The sequence below is a fragment of the Lycorma delicatula genome, chromosome 4 (assembly GCF_047948215.1).
Source record: "Lycorma delicatula isolate Av1 chromosome 4, ASM4794821v1, whole genome shotgun sequence".
Classification (NCBI taxonomy): Eukaryota; Metazoa; Arthropoda; class Insecta; order Hemiptera; family Fulgoridae; genus Lycorma; species Lycorma delicatula.
Genome location: NC_134458.1, coordinates 116176465 through 116198941, shown reverse-complemented (window position 1 = coordinate 116198941; position 22477 = coordinate 116176465). Strand labels below are relative to the sequence as shown.

Below are 22477 nucleotides of genomic sequence, written 5' to 3'. Positions count from 1 at the left end.
CTTGTTTTCATTCAAGATCATAATGAAAAATTAAGATATGCAGAAACTAAGTGCCAATTATAGGAAGTTTTGTGTATTTAGTACCTCTATTTTGTGTACCAATAGACTACGCATCATATCAAAACAATGAAGCTTGTTTATTATTAGGGAAAACACTTTTAAATATAGTAATGAAATCTATTCTTGAAAGTTTTGTCTTACAAATTCATTCAGTCTTTATTGTCCTTCATATTTCTCGGCACTGTCTAATTGACATGTGATTGAATGATTTATTTTTGCTAATATTGAATCAATTTACAGCTCTGGCTCCTGGTGTGCAGTATAGAATATAAATGTTGATGTAATAAACATACACATAATACATTATATATATATGCATATGTGAATGTTTATGTTTATTAAAGTTGTTACATTTATTTGAAATTGAATAATAATATAAATATTACTTACTGAGGTAATAACAGGTAAATTGAGACGAAATAATCCACAAGCTGAAAATTCAGCATTATGATGAATTAACTGAATGACAAATGTTTCCAACTGTGCATTAAGAAAAAACATAAATAATTAAATAATGCAACTAAAGTTAATTGTCTAGCAAAAATGAAACTGCTCCTAAGGTATATAGAAAAATTGAGCGAGAGAAAAAATATTTAGAAAGCACAATGAATTTAATTTTGACATATTGAGGTATAAGGTCATTGTAACTACTATTAAGCTCTGTTATCACTACTACAATATTTCCTATTTGTAATCCGCAATCCAATTGCTGTCACGTTTTTGCTAGACTTTTCATAACTTAAAAGGAATGTTTAAATCTTTCTTTACGTGTTATAGTTTCTATGTAAAATAAAGTAAACAGTATTTCAAAATAAACTGAAAGAAAAAGAAGTTTATCATATGACATTAAGAAAGGTTAAATGTTGGTTTTGACGGATAAATCTATTTTAAGGTGGTCTTGTTTGGAAACATGATAGATTAAATATTAACCAAAATAAAGTTACAACAACTTATACAAGATTCAGAATGTAGTATTTTGAGATAGATGGAAAATAGAGAAATTAAATAACAAAATTGCTTAAAAACATTGTAACCTTTTATGCACTACATGGATCATTTTGCTATTTGCTGTTTTGTACAAAATGTTTGTGCTTATTCTATAAATCCTTTTCTGAAGAAACACCTATTGGCAATTTCTTGTTTTTGTCAGAAAGTTTTATATATAACAAATAGCTTTCCATCTTTGCTCACTTTTCCAATTTTCTCTCATTACGTATCACCATTTGCTTCGTACTTTTTTGATATTTTCCCTCATTTGCTAGGCAGAAAGTAAAAGTTTATTCGTTTCATCATTTTTAGGATGCACTCATGGTCTTGTTATCTATAGTATCCATTCATAAATCCTTTTTGTTATTCTATTTCTTTTAATAAATCCTCTTTATCTTAGTTGTTACTTTTTTAATTCCATTAATATTTGTTTCATTTCAAATTCCTTCAGTGTAAGTATTAGAAAATAGCTCTACTTATTATTTTCCTCTTGGTACTTAAAAATTATTACGTTACTGCATTACATTTTTATTCTGTTTTCAGATTTTTCTCTTTTGCCTGGTTATCATTATAACTCTTTTTAATATCTGTTTTCACTTCTTAATTTTTAGCATACACATACGCATCCACAGTTGAACTACAATTTAAACTAATAAAACAGTTACATTTGTAGCAGAAACTTTTCTTAACTGACAAAACACATTTCACTCTGACATTGACCATTCTCAGGTTTCAGTATATTAACGGACTTTGATTTAAAATAGAAATAATGAGAAGGAAAAACCTGTGCTACTCCCACTTTCTTCATTCTATTCTAAAGCAAAATCTGTTGTAAACTGTAGAACTTAAAGAATGCTTGTCAGAATGAAATGCATCTGTTAAATCAAGGGCAAATTTTTGCTAGAACTATATTATTTTAGTTAAAAAATTTTAAAATTTGCTTTTAATTCATATTTTGCTTACAGCATTTAACTATATTCATCTCTTTTTGTGTTCTTTTATAGATTATGACATCATCAACAAACAGTGTAGTTTTTAATTATATTCTATTTATTAATGTATTTATTTTTCTATAATTTTGCCCATTATGAAATTAAACAAGACAGAGAGCATGCCATTATCCTACCTACACCAATCTTTAGTGATGCAGTCTGCCTAATATTTTTCACAACTTTTTTCTTTATAATCACATTTTCTTCATACATTTTATATCTTTCTTTATAAATTTTCTTCTATTTTTTAATTTTTTTAAGCTATAGTTAATATTTTCAAGTCTGTTAATAGCATGATTACAAATGTGCATGCACACACACACACACACACATACACACATACACAATATCTGCATTTGCCAAAAAATATCAAAATACTTGTACTATTCTACTTAACCTTTTTTTTTATTTTTTAAAAATCTTCTTTTAAACAAATCTATTAATCAGACTTTTGACAACTAAGTTGTAGACAGCTCTGTTATAGAACTACAAATAATTAAATAGTGCTTTTGCTTTTCATCCAGAAGGTTCTGGGTTTAGCACACAATCAGTCTTATTTTTTATTTCTAATAAAAGGGTAAATATGAAAAACATTTATTGAAATAGTACTTTTATGGACTGTTAAAATTGGTACCTACAAAAAATTATAGATACTGAAAATTGGAGGTCTTCGCTGTTCGTAAATTACATGAAATCATTAAAAAGGAATGCACATTTCAATGGGTAAAGTAATTTTTTGTTAGAGTGAATAATCTTTAATTTTCTTAGTTGAAAGATTAATACATAATATCCAAAAAAATTAGGCTAAATTTATTTAATTGCCATCTCTAAAAAAAATTCTGTGTAATTAAATGTTTTTCTGCTTATTTACTTGTTTTTAATTTTCTTTTTATTAATTAAATTTATTTTACATTTTTAAAGCAAATTTTAGAGACTTCAGAAAAGCACTAGTAGAATAAAAACAACAGTTTTTTTAAGTAGGGGAGAAAAACAAGTTTTCTTCTCTATTTAGACATGATAATGTAATGTGCTTTTCATAATTAAAGGAGTTCCTTCCATTATACACGTGTTATTTTGTTATTATTTATCTCATTCTTTCATCTTTATGATTTTAATGTGTATAAATCATTATTGTAATATGTTGTACCAATCAGAATTGCTTTTTTAGAAAATTATTTTTATTTAAACCTCAAACATGCTGTGTATATATATATATACATACATACATATATATACAAGACTCCCAGTCTTGCTGGGAGTTGAATTCAAGACCAATTTATCTAAAGGCAGTATGGATTATAAAGTACAAATTTTACAACTCACAAATCTTTCTGAGTGACTGGCCAACTATTTAGTTACTATACAGCCAGGGTTGAAATGAATAAAGTATCAATAGAAGTGATGAAATACAACTTGCATTTTATTTTCTTTAGCAAGATAGAGTGCATCAATATATTCAATTAAGAAGAAGCTTAGCAGAATCTATTGCACTCTCCTCACTTTTCCTATAATACCTGACATGGTGATTTGTTATTCTTGTGTATGGCTTTGCCATTTTCAGATGTGACCTGAAATTACCTGTGTTATCAATCACCACATCAAGTAGTAAGACACAAACAAAAAGTTAACTTTCAAGTTATTCTTTTTTCACTAACCTGTTTTCTTGTTTCTGAAGACATTTCTTTATTTAATAGCTTACAAATAATTGTTGAAGTTTTGTTTGCCTGAAAACAGGGGAAAAATAATAAAATAAAAATAACAAAAGAATTTTTCATAAAATTATCTGTATTCATTTTATAATTTTTTTTGGTGATTTTAATTTTCATAAATCACAAAAAAATAAATTTTCAAAAACAAAACAAACTAGTTACATCCTTTTTCTTTGAATTGTTCTAATTTGTTAATTTTATATTGAAATAAACTACTGTATGTGAAAAAACATAGGAAAATTTCAGAAGATAATTTAACTAAATAAAATACTATTTAAAATTAAGCTTACTTATGTTAAATTTACTTATTTTAACTAAATTTACTAGTAACATTTTTCCAGATGATTTGGACATTATAGTTACAAAAGTAATATTTGAAATTGATACACAAAAAACCTCAATGAACTTATTAAATAAAGTTAAAATAAATTAACTGCCCAGAATAAATCTTCACTTAACGTGTTTGAAAGCTGACTTTGAAATTCTATTGGTAGTTCTGTTGTCAATTTATTATACTAAACTTCCCTTAACATAATTAAATATTCTGTTTCCTGATGCTAGTAGAAATACAATTATATTATCTCATTTACATTATCCTTTTACATTCTTTTCTTTCTAATGAAGTCTATAATACTTGGTGAATGAATTTAATTAAAGTTACTAGATTTGATTGCCTATGTTACTGATATAAATTTTTATTGGGTTTAGTTAAAATTACTAACTGATCAATTAAAGACTTGACAAAAATGATTGTTGAACTACGACTGGATTTACAGACAAGAATGCATCAGGGTAAATTTTGATGCATTCCTTTGTATTTATATATCTAGAATTTTTTATTTTTACCTGATGTGTGGTAGCTGCGCAAGGTAATACTAGTAGTACTAATTCCATGATGTGTGTTACAATCCATAGAGATTGGACAGCTAGATAACTGACATTTAAAAATCCTGTACTGGATGGATACAAAATATCAAGAAAAAAGAAGTACGGTGTTATAATTATGTGTACAAATATACATAACATGGCTGCTAGTAATTGTCCGCCAAATATAGCATTGGTAGTCTGTACTGCACCACACAACATCCAGTGTAAATCACTTAACATAGGAATTGTTAAAGATTGTGCTGATGATGCTGCAACATATCAATATATTAATTTGTATGTAGCATTTTATATACATATTTTTGCATCATGGAGTTAAATGGAGATTTACCTTCTTTTTCTATTATTAAAGAATTTCTGACAGTTCTGTCCTTTTCTTTAGAGACAATATTGTTATGTTTTACCATTTTAAAATGTAAAGGTGAATCTTATAGAAAATCAGATTTCTGATTTTTTTGTTTAATCTAAAAATTTCAAAAACCCGAAGGTTGAATTAAACGTAGATGAAAGATATATTTTTATTTTTTTCTTCAAAGTAACACTTTATTTTACACAATACAACAAAGGTAAAAATGTTATTTATTTAATTTTTTAAATCTGTAGAAAAGTATCAGATACTGGTGTAGCAAAATTTTTAGTATTTTGGAAAAATTTTGCATCTTAATTAGAAGTTAGGGTTTATACTAAAGTTGTTCTTTGGCAAATTTTGTTGCTATGTAAGAAAACTATCAGCTCTATTTATTCATCACTGCAAAAATATGTTTAAGTAGCTATTATTTAAACAATTTACACATTATTTTGTTAAATTGTTTAAATTAGCAATTCTGTGAACAGTACATGTTGCTCATTTTGTACTGATTTAATAAATTGAGCTAGCTCTACAAAAAAAAATTATTAACAAAATGAAACTAAGGTAAAATTAAAAAATAATTTTTTAGCATTAACAATATCATAAACATGATTTCCAGGGTCTCTGGAATCATTAAATAATATATGTCAAGGATGTATCTCTACACTATTTCTATAATATTTTTTGCATCTTAAAATTTTTGTGTTTTTTATTATTCAAGTTCTTCTTTTAAATAAAAGAAGAAGGTTTTTCTTTTTAGTTCAAAGGAAAAAAGTAAAAAATAAATTTATCAACGACCACTATAATACTAAATATTTAATTGTGTACAGAGGAAAATATGATTATATAGAGTAGAAGGAGGTTGGTTCAGAGATAAACATAAGGTTTAAAAATAAAGAAAAAACATGAAAGAGTAAAGTATTTATGTGTAGTTGCTAAAAGACAGGCTGGAAATGGTGGGTGATATCAGAGGTGGAGGGGAGATTGCATTTTCAGCTGTTAACAGCAGCGGGTTGGGAATGGAAACTTCCCCTTCACTGCACTTTCTGTCACCGTCTAAAAAAGTTGGCAGTCACCAATTTAAAACAGAAAATTTAATGAAAAATTATTTATGAATGTTGTTCCGCTTAATAACAAGGTAGAGCAAACATAACTAATTTGACAAATAAAAAATAAAACAAAAAAGATGTGTATCTGGATCACAAACACACAAATTAGGAGATGAAGTACAAAAAGGTAAAACAGGACCTCTTTTTTTCTGAAATATTTCTCAACTTTTTTTCTACCACCATTTTCTTAATTAAATCTAAATTTTACTACATTCATTTATACTTTTCTAAATTCACTAGATGTAATGCAATTTTGAATAATGATTTTGTATACATGATTTTGAAAAAAACAAAAGTATATTTATGCATATTTAAGCAGATTTGTCAAAATAATCTACAGCGACATACTTAAACACATACATATATATAGTGAAATGTTGAAAAATATTTTTGAAATTATTTTGAGAACAGTAATTAATTGTGGAGTTAAGTTTAGTACTAGCAACAATCTTTCTCCATTATATTTCATTTGAGTAGCATATTTGTAAAAAAAAAAAAAACTTCACAATTTTATAAAATTTTTTTGTTAACTTTACATTTTGATTTTATAGCTATGGCTTTCACATTATGAATGATTAAACTTTTCTTCCTTATTCTTTATATAAATGTATTATATGCCTTTAGCAAGTAGATAGGTATAACATAGTTGCTATTATAGTACCTTCAATGAGGTCCAAAAAAGGAAAAATTCCTGAATTATAGTAGCAGCTCTATCAGTAGTTGTAAGGATATAAATAACTGATACTTGGTATGGCACTGACAACAAGCTTAAAATTAATATATTTTAAGGTTTAAGGTCTACACAGCTGAAAGCAGTAGAAAACTTGCTACATTTTCTAATGAATTGCATTTCTTCATTCCTTTTCTTTTAAAAATTAAATGTGATAATGTGCTCTTAGGTAAAATATTCCAGAGATAACATAGCTTCTCAGTCAGATTTCATGGTGGGGAACCACTCAAAAGGAGCTTATCAGAAATATAAAAATTGAGGCATTCTTGGAGATTGAGCATGAAGTGTTAGAAGTTTAAACAAAAGTGGTAGGGCTAGAAATTTAAAATAAGAAATGGAGAGATTGAAGCTAGAAGGAATCAGGTAACACAGAAGACGAACAAGATTTTTGGTCTGAGAATAATGGGATAATTAATACAAAATAAAACAAAAAATAATGTACATGGATTAGAAATAATAACGAGTAAGTTTATAAGATATACAAATAGCCAGGTAAGAGATTTATTTTGGTCAAAACAGATTCAAAGTTCGAAACTACAACAATAATGCAAGTTTACATGTCAACCTCTTCAACAGAAGATGAGCTAGAAAAGATATATGAAAAAATAATCTAATTAAATATGTAAAAGGAGATGACTATTTAATAATAATGGGAGACTTTGAAATACACTGCTACATGAGAATGTTGAATAATAGGTTGGTTCATAGAATATGAAAAGAAGAGGTCTTCAGATGAGTAGAAGATAGAAGTTACAGGCAGAATCTTTTAAAGAGGTTCATTAGGATGCTGATCTTAAATCTGAATATCCCTCAGGATATTTAGTTAATTTGGTGATAGAGGCATGTATATAGAAAAACATTAACTGCACTTTAAACTTTTACAGGGAAGAATTTAGCATTAAAATCTATTAAAAAAATATAATATTAAAAACCACTTCTTATAAACAATGATTTTTTTGGTAAACATTGTCGTCCTTCATATTAGTTCTTAAAATTAAGAGGGTCTGAGCAATAAGTTATACTGATTTTTCTGAAAATCTGAGATTCCTCAGGGAGAAGTATTCTAGCAATGGAGAGGATAAACTGCTAAAAGTTAAAGCTTATTAACTACTTCCTGTAGATTACCAAATGTCTCTCAAAAATAATTTACTGAAAAATACCATACCAGTCACTATTAGGTTTGCTAGGAAGTGAGAAGGAAAGTGGTTTCCTGTTCACTGAGCTAAATATATGGTTGCATATCAGAATACCAAGTCCACGTAAGACATAATCAACCACATAGGGTAACACCTTCACTCTTTCCCCACTGAGACTGGATTTATAATGAAAATCATTACTTTTAGAGAGAGCAACTCTGACTAGTAACTTTGGTACCTCAGGTGCTTTATACAGTTACAGCAATAAGAAAGAGTAGAGTAAATAGTGTAAAACAAGAAATTAATATATCTGTTCCTGTTGTGATGTTAAACATAATTCATGCATCGCATTTCAACTTTGTAGGAGAAACCTGTATAATAGAGCACTGATTTTCTAATCCAAGGATTAGTGAAGGTTAATTTAAGTACAATTAAAATTTGTTATCTACTGGATATTTCCCTAGCCAATTGAGTTTAAAGATGAAGCAATTATTAGAACTGTTAACTTACAGTGTAAGTTAACATTGTTTAGGGACTGCATTAGCTATGTTGCACCTATTTTTACCATTGCTGTGAAATAAGAAGCTACACCTATTTCACATTCTATATATATTTGCATGGGATAAAGACACATATAGCTGAGAATATTTTAGGATGAAAGACAGTTGGAAATATGTAGATTAGTAATCAGAAAATACTGAATTTAGCCAATTACAACTGATTTTTTTTCCTAAAATTCCTAAAATAATAACACAGTACTACTTTATGACAAAATTATGCATCTATTGTCTGTGGAAAATTAATATAAACAGTTTTATCATCACTTTAGTCATGGTGCCTTTTTGTTAACAAAAATAAATCGTACGTATACTATTTTTAATGATTAATTCCAAATAGTTCATTGTAGGATGATTACCAATGATACATAACCAAAGTCTGCTTTATTCATTGCTTTAATAATCATGTTTATATGTCTAGCATAATAATTTGTTTTTAATTCATAGTAATTTATGTACACTATTATAAGTGTGAGTGTAGCTTAACAATGATTACATGACTCTGATTGATTTACATTGAATACATGACTGATTTTATTTCCATAAAGAAAGATAATGATGTTGCTTGTTGCTTTGTCAAATGAAGTGTTGTTGCCTACTCTTCTGAAATCTCAATTACATTTTCAAGCATCATATCTGTCTTAAAATATTCTCATCTGTAATAAGTAAGTTAGCTTAAATAAGTTAAATAGCTGATAAGTAGTTAAAGTTATAAAATTCCTACCTGTAATAAAAGTTTTTGATTCTGATAATTTAATTTGTAGATAATGTAATGAATCATTTTTTGGTAAATTTGCAATTAAAAAATCATTTATATATTGAAAATGAACACCAATATTTAATACATTTGTTAAGAAATGCGCCATAAATATGATTAGTGTCATTGTTATTATATGATAAGGTATATTGGCAATTATATCGCCTGTGGTCAAGTACCAAACAATTAAATCACAGATTAACACTACATTCATCCATATGACTGTAAACAATATTACTTTATACCATAAATTTTCTGTATTAAAATTACTAGTGAATAAATAATTATGAAATGATATTGTTTTTTCATAATGAAAAATATCCATGCAGTACATGTTATTTATTATTACATTAACAACCATGTACAATGTCATTGTTGCAGTTTCAATGCAAGTCGCTATTAATGCTGTTATTGATTTCATATGAAAGCTTCTATCCAAATCATATCTTTTAATATCAAAATATAATGTGTAAACATTAATTCCAACACATATTGCCATTAGTAACAAACTATAAATGCTTAAATATTTTGAAAACACAAACTTAATATTGTTTCTGTTATTATTACTATTGTTAATTTGCATTATTTTAACTGGAAACAATCCAAAATATCTTCCTAATTTTATTGCAAATATTGTACTTTTTAACATTATCAAAGATTTTTATTATTTTTTTAATAAATAAATAACTACAATCTAAGTTTTAATTAAAATCAAATATTTTTCATTATTATTACAGATCTAAGCAAGTAAAATTATCACTCTTCACCTTATTACATAATATATAACTTGGTTAATGATTCATGTAAATTGTTAATAAAAAGCATAGTTCTAACACATCAGATAAAATTTGGTGCTATGAATATTTCTAGTTTGTTTTATTTTTATTACTCCATTTAAACTTTGTTTCTATTAGCAATGAGTTTAACTGTGGAACGGGATGTATGTTTTGTTTGTTAAATATTGAATAAAAACATTTTTAATAAAAGGTTTGTTTTAAATATATGATTTTTAACAAGTGATGAATTTGATTGATGGACAGTTGGTAGACATGAACAAATAATTTTTTTAATATTCTTTTTTAAATGGATGTCATACAAACTATGTTTATTTTTATTGAATATTTATGACTCTCTATCTCTCTCTCTCTCTCTCTCTCTGTGTGTGTGTGTGTGTGTGTGCTAAATTTTTATTGATTACATGAAAGTGTAGGAATAGATTGTTTAAATCAATGTTGTAGAATAAATAAGTAAATTGTAAGTAAAGAACTCTTATCAGAGTCTTTGTATTATCTTTAATATAATCTAGTACTTCTTCTTTTTCCTGTTTTAGCCTCCAGTAACTACCGTTCAGATAATACTTCAGAGGATGATATGTGTGAGTGTAAATGAAGTATAGTCTTGTACAATCTCAGTTCGACCATTCCTGAGATGTGTGGTTAATTGAAACCTAACTATCAAAGAACACCAGTATCCACAATCTAGTATTCAAATCCGTGTAAAAATAACTGACTTTACTAGGACTTGAACGCTGGAACTCTTGACTTCCAAATCAGCTGATTTAGGAAAATGCATTCACCACTAGACCAACCTGGTGGGTCAATCTAGTACTTAAAAAAATCTGTAATCATCTTATGGATCGACATAATTTTATTATTACTAGAAAACCAAGTAGTTATCTTTACCTAATGAAAGCTGCATTTTTATTTTGATACAGTCAGTAATCCTTTAACTGTTAGCAAAACTGAAAAGGATAATATAAATATGAAATCTATACAATGCAACACTGTTTCATTTAGGAAGTAAATTAAATACCTTATAGGTAGACATACCTTATAGGATTACAGCAACAACAGCCATCTACCACACTGCATAAGCCACTATGATCTTTCCATGCTTATTTTTCAATCTCTCTTCTCTCCATTGTGGCTAATGCAGATTGCTGCCAAGAATTCTTGGTCTTCCTCTCCTTTGCTTTTCTACCGGTACCCACTCATGCACTTTGTAAGGTGACACCTGTTGGCTCATCCTTCTTAAATGACCATATCATTACAGCTGCTTCTTCTCAATTCTGTCTCACACATCAGGCACTACCTTGCTTTTCTTTTGATCTCTTCATTCCCAATCCTCTCAATTAACCTTAAGCAACATTTTCAGTAACCCATCTCCAATGAAAGCAGCTTGTTCTTCATTCTTTGATTTACTACCCAAATTTCTGTCCTATATGTTACATAATTCTTCACCATTTTCTTGAAAATCTACTTTTTAACATTATCAGAAATCCTATTACAAATGTAGTTTCCTAATAATCATTTTTCCATTATTTACTCATACAGTAATGTCCATACCACCTCTACTATCTACTATAGGTGTGGCTGTCATCCCAAATTAACAATTCTCCACTACCTTTTTAATAATGACCAGTTACAGATCTGAAGTTCTTCAAATCCAAATATTGAGATTTTCCCCTTATTAATTCCTTAAACCTTTTACTCTTCTATTAATTTCCTTGCTGTATAGGTCATGTCCTCATCTTCTGCTAACAAAAAAAATAGTGATTATTTGAAAATAATAGTGTTTGAATACTATCATCATTAATCTCCTTCCTTCCAGTTAGTTTGGTTTATTTGTCTACTCCTTGAAGGCCACAGAGATATAAATCTTAAACAAAGTCAGAGAAATTGCATATCCCTGCTGCAAAAATTTATCTATTAAGAAGGAATCTGTTAGCATCTTACCGATTTTAATTCTACTTTGATTATCTCTACAAAGTTTTAATAGCATTTGTTAGTGTATTGTTGACTCATGTTCTTTTTAGTGTGTCTCTAAGTCTGTTCACAGGTACACTGTTATAAGCCTTTTTCAAATTTTAGAAGTAATAAGTACCATTGGAGTGGTAGAATTAAATAATTATTTGAATAGAAAGAGTACAGATGTAGCTCTTATTCAGGATCTGTTAAAGTAACCTGGAATAATCCTTTTAGTAAAAAAACCATCTTGTTACAGTCTTTCTTTATAGTTATCTTAACCCCTGCCATATGGAACTAGTATTTTTATCTTTAATTCTTTTCTGCCATTCTTATTTATCCTGCATTTCCTCACTTCTTTACTTCTTTTTATCAAATCCTCTGTTATTATCTTAATTCACATCTTTTATTAAGTCAACAATTAGCCTATAATACAATATAATAATCCTAACATAAATCCCACATATATTCTTTTATCAACAAAATAAATAGGGGATCTTTTTTATTTTCCCCCCACAATGGCTTTTTTTACATTACATATTAGTAATTGCTCATGTTATAATTATAAATATAGTCTAACCAAATTTAAGCTATGCTCGCTAACCTTGACTAGTGAGTAAAAAGCGGAGGTTAAGTTTGGTTATATTACATTTATACTTTTTTTGTAAATACCTCCAAATACCATATTAATTATAGTTATACCATGAGCAGTTACTAATACGTAACATAAAAAAAAGTATTGTAGAGGAAAAACAGAAAAACCCAAATAAGGTACTTAATTCAAATCAATATGGTTAAAGCATTTGTTCTCAAAATGGGCAATTACGCCCCCTTGTGGGCGCTGGAGGCCTTCAGGGGGGAGCAGTAGAAGGCCTACAGAAAATTGGGGGCGTTCAGGCGGTCTAGGAAGGCAATGGCTGATTAAAAAAAGGCAAAAATTATGTTTTCCTGATATTTCAAACTAAAATTAAATATCTACTATAGTAATTAACTAACTAGTAGTAACAGCAATAGTTGCGCATCTTAAAAATAGCAATTGCAATTATTATTTTTAACAGATAGCAAGTTTAAAATTTTGGGTGCGCTAGAAAATTTTTGATTCTCAATGTAGGTGCAGGGAAAAAGTTTGAGAATCATTGGTTTAAAGCAGAGGTTCCCAAACTTATTTTTCTCATAGACCACTTTCAAAATTTTGCTGGTTCCCGTGGACCCCCTGCAGCTACATTTCTACCATATTTCCAGTCGACGGAAAATGTGAAGATTAGATCTAACTATGAAAATTTGCGTTACGGCTGAGTTCCACGAACTAACAGCTTCCGAAAAAAAAGTGAGAATTGATTGGTTAATTTTTGATTGACTGTGCTGTGAGTGGATGTCAAAAAAGTAAAGTTGGCCAATCAAAAAAAAAGCTTCCATCCAACTTAACATATACGTGAGTAGATTGACATCTACTCACAGCACAAGAAGCAATCAATTCTCACTTATTTTATTTAGAAAACTTCCCATTCAGAGTGGTAAAAAGCAAAAGAAAAATAGTATATTTTTTTGTGTTGCATTTATTCAAATATGTAATCATTACACTATTAATTATTATTGTTATCATATTGCAATGTAATATAATAAAATTGTCATAATTTAATTAAAATTAAACATTAATAACGTAATGTAACTTCTACAATGACAATCACAAAATAGTTACAATTTTAATGGGAGGGATGTACTTGATGGATTGACAGCAAATTATCAATATTTGGCTTCAGTTTTGTTAGGAATAAGCGCAAATCTCCCCGTTCTGTGATATTGAATATGCTCCTTTTTTTTTGATAAAAGGTTTGTAACGACACTAAAACTTTTTTCGACAAGATATGACGAGGGAAACGCTATCAAAAGCTTTCTCGCAGTTCCCCACAGTCCAGGATAGTTTTCTGGTATTTCTGCCTGCAGCCAAAATGTTTGATACCCTCTTTTAAATTTCACCTTCAGCTCCTCATTAGTGCTAAGCTCGAGTAGCTCCTCTTGTAATATCACATTCTCCACTTCTGTTTCATCAAATGTTTATGATCCGTGGTGGTATTTCCATCGTCAGAATATCTTCAAATCTGATTTTGAAGTCATCATGCAGGGCAATTAAATGTTGAACGTATGTCTGAATATCATCATCAAGGCATTCTACCTGTGACAAGTTTGAAAACTGGGAAAATACGCGCCGACTAACATTTTGCTTCATAAATTTCAATTTTCCAAGAAAAGCTGAAATTACACCCTTTGTTTTTATTAAATTGAGACTGTCCCCTTGTAATTGTAAGTTAATGTCATTAAATTTTTTGAACAAATCTGTCAAATACGCGATGTCAGCTTTCAAAGTGATCAGGTTTTCTTTTAAATCTGAATCTTTACCCTCCAGAAACTCTAAAACTGATTCAAAAAGTGAGTAAAATCTTGTTAAACATGCATCTTTCGACAACCAGCGTACTTCAGTATGTAAGAGCAATCGCTGGAAGTCTTCATCATTTTCATCGCACAATTGGGCAAATAAACGCGTATTCAATGCATTGCTTCTTATCTTGTTAACAGCATTAATTACAAGTTGAAGCGATTGGTGCAATCTATCACTCAGATTTTTCGCTACTAGGTGTTGTCGGTGGATGACACAGTGAATTGCAGTTACATCTGGTATAATTCTTTTAAGATGGCTTATAAACCCACGATATCGCACGACCATGGCAGGAGCTCCATCTGTTGCCACCGAAATGACGTTTGTGAATGGAACTGATTTTTCGTTAAAAAATCACTCAGGACATTAAATATTGATTCACCTTTAGTGCCCGTCTCCAAAGTTTTCGCGAATAATAGCTCTTCATGAATTTCTTCGTCCAAAACAAATCGAACATATGCCAATAATAATGCTTCATTACCAGGTAAAGTTGACTCGTCCAGTTGAATAGAAAAATGAGTTGTTTGCAGATAATTACACAAGAAACTTTCAATATCAGAGCTCATTTCATCAATACGTCTTTGTACAGTGTTGTTACTCAAAGGAATTCTTTTGAGTATGTCAAATGGAGATTTGTGCAGAACAGTTTTTAAAACCTCTTCAACAGCGGGTAAAATTAACTGTTCTCCAATGGTGTGCGGTTTTCCAGATTTCGCTATAAGTAATGAAATATTGTACGATGCCCGCAAGCCATCATCGTTACTTTCAGACGTTGAAGCGAACATACTGTGCACGGTAGGTCTCTTTTCATATTTTTCCTTCAATGTTTGAAAGTATTCCAAATCTTTACCTATTTTATCAGGATGACACCTTCTTAGATGATCTTCGAGCTTCGATGGTTTCATAGAGTCATTTCTCAAAATTTTGTTGCACAAAAGTCATATAGGCAATCGCCTATATTGATGGAAGAAATCCAAATTTTAAATAATCAACACTGTACAGTCGACATTTCTTCTTAGATTCAGCCATGTTTCGTATCAGTTACCTACCGGTAAATAAAAAAAAAAACTTTAGTAATCTCAAGGCGGTCTTACTTAACAGGATATGACTATTTTAACAGAATAGGATTAATTAATTATTGCAATGAAATAAAGTTCCAGCGGCAAACTGATTCTAATTATTAAAAGCAATAAATCGGTAAGATCCATAATAAAGTTTTATGAAAATGGCTGAACCAATTTTAATGTGATGTAAAACATTTTTTCATTAATTATATTTTGATATATTTCTGTAAATTCTATAGAAAATACTTTTAAATAACCAATATTTTGATATCACAACTCTGCGATTTTAATCATTTATTTATTACTTTGATGCACGTTACGAATATGTAAAGACAGGTACAATTTATGAAAATATACAACGTGTTACAGAATAAGGGTTACAACCGGGAAATGGTATGTTCAGGATCAGTTTTTAAGTCGATTCCAATAGTTTTTTTATATATCCGAAAAAAAATTTAGACCAAAAATGAATAAATCCTTAAACGGAAGAGATTTCTTTTAGGAATATGCCTCGCCTTTTGTACTTACGTATTTTTTGTAATTTGTGCATTTTTTTTTTACTGACGTGTACAATAAATTGTCAAATAAATAAATAAACAATAAATAAAATAAAAGTAAGTATAACAAAAAAGCAGATAAGTACTTACTACTTTTTCCGACACTGGCAAACGCTTAACATCTATTCACTTTACTGTTCTTTTCGAAATTCCGGAAACAAATGAGTAACGTTTATCCTTGGCAATCGTATTTATATTAGTGAAGAATCAAACAAGTTCATGGAAGATTGCTAGCACACACACCACAAGTCGTATTTCGTCCCTTCGCACGTCTGAACAAGCGTTGCGGACGGCGGCGGCGGTAGCGGCGGCGCTTTGCAAGTCTCGACACCTTCGTTGTACTGAATATGGAATATGCAAGTTTTTACAAGTAACAGTCGTTGAGCTTCTCAAAACATAGATTGATACGCAAAGTCAAGCCAACATTTTAATTCTTCACTATCGAATCCAGATGAATTTTCGTGGACCCCCGCTTACGAATTGTGAACCCCCATTTTTTTGTCACGCCAACGTAAACCCCCGTCGAGTCTCCCGTGGACCCCTGGGGGTCCACCTGGACCACTTTGGGAATCAATGGTATAAAGGATCGAAGGTAGAGTATGTATTAAAAGTTAGTCTTTCCGTCATTTTGAGATCTTATTGATTAACAAAATTGATATTAATATATTTTATTAATTTTAGTAAACCTTACATTAATGCGTTTGAATCAATTTGATAGCTTAAACCGTTATTGCGTAATGATTATTAAGAAAAAAATTATTTTGGCGGCCATTTTCAGGTAAACTCGATCGCGGCCACACGTGTATATATATGTATTTTTAATCCTCTAACGATGCTTAATCCGAATCCGAAATCAAAATCATAATTCGAGACAAAAAGTATAATATACACATACATATAGAATTCAATAACAAACAGCTCGTTAAAACTGATTGATTTTGGGGGCTCCCTAACTCTGTGGGAACAATTTAGTAATGGTTTTTATATAAAGAAGCTATCCTAAATAACAAAAAAAGAATAAATAAACTAAAAAAACAAAACTCTTGCGCAGTTCTGCGCAAGAGTCTACACACAAGTATTAAGTTTCAACTCATCACTGTTACTGCATAAACGGATATGAAAAATACATCACTACACAATCAACATAACCTCAAATTGAGGTTACTCAAGAACGACTCAACCAATCTTCATCAAGTTGTCACGTGCACAACTTTTCGTGTTTGAATGAAACTTAATTTAAAGATAAAAGAAAATTAGTTTTCAATTAATTTGTAATGTTTTAAAAAAGAATGTTTTATTAAAAATAAAAACTGAGAAGTTACTTTTGGCCCACCCTAGTAAAATAACAACTAATATGTAATTTCGAATAATAATATTGATAAAGATATAGTATAACAGAATAATCTTTTACTAATAATCTGTAATGATACATTATCTATTTGTTTTATTTTGTTATTGTAAGCAAATGTTTTATAAGGGCGTATGAAAAATACACCACTACATAGTCAATATAACCTCACCCACCGGGTTGGTCTAGTAGTGAACGCGTCTTCCCAAATCAGCTGATTTGTAAGTCGAGAGTTCCAGCATTCGATTCCTAGTAAAGCCAGCTATTTTTACACGGATTTGAATACTAGATTGTGGATACCGGTGTTCTTTGGTGGTTGGGTTTCAGTTAACCACACATCTCAGGTATGGTCGAACTGAGAATGTACAAGACTACACTTCATTCACACTCATACATATCATCCTCATTCATCCTCTGATGTATTATCTAAACGGTAGTTACCGGAGGCTAAACAGGAAAAAGAAAAGTCAATATAACCTCAAACTTTTTTCGACCTTAATTGAGCGTAACTGAAGAACGACGCAACCAATCTTCAATAAATTTTCATATGTACAACTTCAGAGACATTACTACATTACATCTAAATTTCAATGAAATTGATGTAGTAGTTTTAGAGATTTTTGAGCCACAGGATTTTACAAGTGCTTATAAAATTACGAACTATACCTTGTCTTACGAAACCGTGCAGCAGATATAAATATGAATTCAGCATGAATAAATAATATCTCGATAGTTGGGCTGAGCCATTCTGTTACTCCCACGTGCAAGTGCAATTATTGATTTATTCCTATAATAATGTATTGTCAGTTGTTATTTGACTGTCGCCGTGGCATGCCGACAATAAGCAATTAAACATTTTTTTGAGTCTTTGTTTATAACGATACATCATTTGTAATGCTTACACCATTATTGGGTTCAGTGAAAGAAAGTATCTCAGTCTATTTTATCGTGTTACTTTGTACGGTACGGTACAGTTTTATAGTTCATTTTTATAACACTTATTCCGTATTATTTTCATTTATTTTAATTTACTCTGTCTTTTTGTGCCAATCGGGTTTTAACAATGAGTGATTCTGTCGTGAAACACAAGCCGGGAAAACCCTTAAGTAGCTCCAAAAAATAAAAAATAAAAATAATAACCAGCAATGTATATGTAATCTTAAAACAAGATAACCCTAAAACTGCAGTCAGAGATTGCTCGGAAAGCAAGTAGTGTAACAGGCGTCATCAAAAGAACAATTTTTAAATAATATACGAGTAGAAAAAATGATGGTTAACGTGTTTGTTATCTTTAAAAAGACTCCAAGCGTGAGAAAACGATAGAAAAGTTGGACGATTTTACTGAAACCGCTGTCAGAAAAATGTTCATATAACGAACTTTTCCTAACTTGTAGGAAAACTTCGTTTATTTCAATATTCAGCTTCATAATTTAAACAAAGTATTAAATGCCCTGAATACAGATTCTGAACTACCGAATTTTTCTAGAAATACATTACATCGTGTTTTAATATCGAAGAATTTTCGTTTCATGTCCAGAAAAATAATGTTTTATTGATTGAACTCGAAGATGTTATTTCCTGGCGTTGGGAATATTTAAGAAAAATAAGTGCTTTCGTGAAGAGAGAAAGAAAATTTTAACGAGGTTTGTCGAATGGGGTAAAAACCCCGGGTGGAAAATATAAATGATTAATTGTAACGCCCCATTGGAAGTGAAAATGGGTTTTTGAACAGTGGTTTATGGGTATTCGAATTCAGATGTTCCCTAGAATATCACGATGAAATGAATGGTAACAGTCAATGATGTTTAACTATTAATACCAAAGGACTGGATAGATGCAGGGTGAAAAGGACCCATAATTATTAATAAGGAGTATACTGTTACATTTTATGTAGGGGAAATTCATACCTTGATAACAAGGTATGAACTTCCTCTAAAGAGGACAAGGTCCAATAAGAGCGTCAGTAGCATTTATGAGATCTGTTTAGCGTAACAAAAACAAACCTGCAAATCCATTTCTGATTAATAATTTACATCCATTCCTTCTAATTAGATACTTACGATTAATCATAGACCCGAAGAATACATAAGCTCTAGCTGCTTTCAATTAATGAAATTTAATAAGTAATGGTACTTAAAAATATATAATACAGAGTGATTCAAAGAAACGGGAAATTTTGAAAGCTGTGTTGGTAGCCGTGGGTGATTGGTAGCACTTGATAAGTGGTGCCAGCCTCTCTAACCTAACCTGCCATTTAGTTGTCATGGATTCTTGGAGTGGTGCGCAACTTGCATTTGCTATCAAAGCGTTTTACAAAAACAATGACAGTGTGGAGGAAGCGCGTAGAGAATTTCGCCGTCATTTTAATCTGGGACGGCACGACCGTGTTCCATCAGCACATGCAATTAAAACATGGATATCTAATTTTGAGGAAACTGGTTCGGCAATGAAAAAGAAACCTCCAGGCCGTGAGCGAACCGTCCGTACACCACAGAATGTTCAAGCTTTACAAGATGCTGTCACACGAAGTCCACATCGGTCAATCCGTCGTCTCTCAGCATCTTTACAATTGCATAGTTCAAGTGTTCGAAGAATGTTAGTGAAGGACTTGCAATACCATCCATACAAGTTGCAGATCGTCCAGGAACTGAAACCGAACGATGCAGTTGTGCGAGCACAATTCTGTAATGTAATGCTTCAGATGATAAATGATAACGAAGAGTTTTTTCACGAAATGTGGATGTCAGACGAAGCGCATTTCCACCTCAGTGGATTTGTTAACAAGCAAAATTTCAGATACTGGGCACAAGAAAATCCTACGCAGCTACACCAGCATCCGTTGCACAGCCAAAAAGTGACCGTGTGGAGTGCTATGTCATCTTACGGTGTTATAGGCCCTTATTTTTTTTTGAGGATGACAACGGTCTTGCGATTACAGTGACGTCGGCTCGTTACGTAGCCATGCTTGAAACCTTTGTTGTGGAATAACAAAAGAGATTTCCACCGATTCTTAACACAGCCTGGTTTCAACAAGACGGAGCAACGTCACATACTGCACCATCGATGGCAGCTGTACGCCGATTGTTTGGACAACGTGTCATTTCACGAAATGGTGACATTGATGGCCTCCAGATCGCCTGATCTCTCAGCTTGCGATTACTTTTTGTAGGGTTACCTTAAAAGCAAAGTGTTCCACAGTAGACCTGCTACAACGGAAGAACTGAAGGCAAAGATCCTAGAAGCAATTGCGGAAATTGCAGTTGAGATGTTACATCAAACCATGAACAATTTAACGAAGAGACTTCGTGAGTGTTTACGTAGAAGAGGAGGTCACCTGCAAGAAATCATCTTTAAAAAATAAACTAAAATGTATGTATCCTAAAATGGCAACATTTGTACAATTACATGAAATAAAATTCATTTTCTAAAAAAAGTTTTTCATTAACGTTATTTAATTTTTTAAATTTCCCCTTTCTTTGAATCGCCCTACTTCTTGGGTAAAGTAGTTTTAATTCATTCTTTGTCCAGGGATAGATTGTTTTTTCTTATGTTGGATAAATTTTCCCTGATAATATTTTAAGGGTATTTAACTAGACATTTAAAATATCAATGTGTAGTTATTTGAAAATCTAGACTGAAGTAAAATACACCAATATTGGGTTTATAACATCCAACACACAGATATCTGAATATGAACCTAGAGGGTATAGAGGCTAATAGAAAAAAATCATTAACAATTACTTTAAAAATAATTAATAATGACGAAGAAGTGATTTTGTGATTTGTTAACCTACATATTCATTATTTACTGAAATCAAACCTTATAATCAGTACTAAATTTTAATTATTTTTTTGTCTATTAATTTTATTTAATATTTACAATTCCATATATTTTTGTATTGTATTACGGAGCACAGCTGATTGAAAGAAAGCTTGATAGAGTCAGATGAAAACAAAAGGTACAGAAAGGAGAATAATAATTTAAATGTTAGGTGAAAATCTCATGGGAAAAAGTATCATCATTTTTGTATGATTTATTATTATTTTTCAAAACTTATTATTTTTTTAAACTTGACAAAATTAATGGATATCATTATATGCAAGTAATATATATATATATATATATATATATATATGCAAGTAAATTCTGCAATACAATCATAATGAAAATTACAAAAAGTAAATAATTAGCGACCCATCTGCCACAAATGATACATGCAGGAGATGCCATCAACAAAAGGAAACAGTGGAATACATCACAGATGAATGCAAAGTTCTAACTGGAATTGAATAGAAGCCATAAATAATGCAGCAATTAAAATACTACATCCAGCACTAACCATAACATACAAACTCATTGAAAACACAGATTCCTACAACAAATATACACCAACAGCCACACTTGAAAATAGTAAATACAAACCGTACTGTGATGTCAACATTCATAAGGATAAAACGATCCCTTTTGATAAAATAATAGACCAGACATCACTCTCCAATCCAAAAAAGAAAAAAATCACCAACTTAATTGATATTGCCATCTCTGACACAAATATCAAAACCGTATATATCAAAAAGATATCAAAATACCTACTATTTAGTGATAGAAATAAAAAGGTTCTGGAAACAAGAAAAAGCCAACATTATCCCCTCATTATGTCAGTTACAGACCTTACATTTCACATATTCACACTACATGTAGTACAGTTAGGACTCAATACACACACGCACATACACACACACACACACACACACACACACACACACACACACACACACACACACACACACACACACACAACAGAGAGACTTTCAGAAATCAGTCATACTAAAACATGCCACATTGTCAGATCATAAATATACAATCATAATAGTATTTGTATTGACTTGGAATAGTCTGTCAGTGTAGATTAAGACCACAATCATGCGAGGGAGAGATAATAATAACAAGAAATTGTAGAACAATTAAAAATTTCATTACTGAATCCAAGAAAAACATACGAGAACCTTTGTAGATATTGTGTTTTTGGAATTTCTGTAGTTTGATGAGGAGGAATCT

General features: G+C 30.3%; 1 protein-coding gene across 6 annotated transcripts in view; it reads right to left on the bottom strand.

The window, feature by feature from the left end:
• Positions 1 to 22477, bottom strand: part of LOC142323790 (putative gustatory receptor 28b) — a 70047-nt gene that overhangs the window by 1388 nt on the left and 46182 nt on the right. For 2 of the 6 annotated variants that reach the window (XM_075364003.1, XM_075364002.1), the window contains exons 2-4: positions 4595 to 4884; positions 3695 to 3763; positions 451 to 540 (exon numbers count right to left, since the gene is read on the bottom strand). In XM_075364003.1, coding sequence (XP_075220118.1) covers positions 451 to 540; positions 3695 to 3763; positions 4595 to 4855 — 420 coding nt within the window. In that variant the 5' untranslated portion in view covers positions 4856 to 4884. Of the gene's footprint in view, positions 1 to 450; positions 541 to 3694; positions 3764 to 4594; positions 4885 to 11100; positions 11805 to 16160; positions 17251 to 22477 lie in introns of those variants that run through there. The other 4 variants (XM_075364001.1, XM_075364000.1, XM_075364004.1 and 1 more) reach the window with 4 other exon arrangements.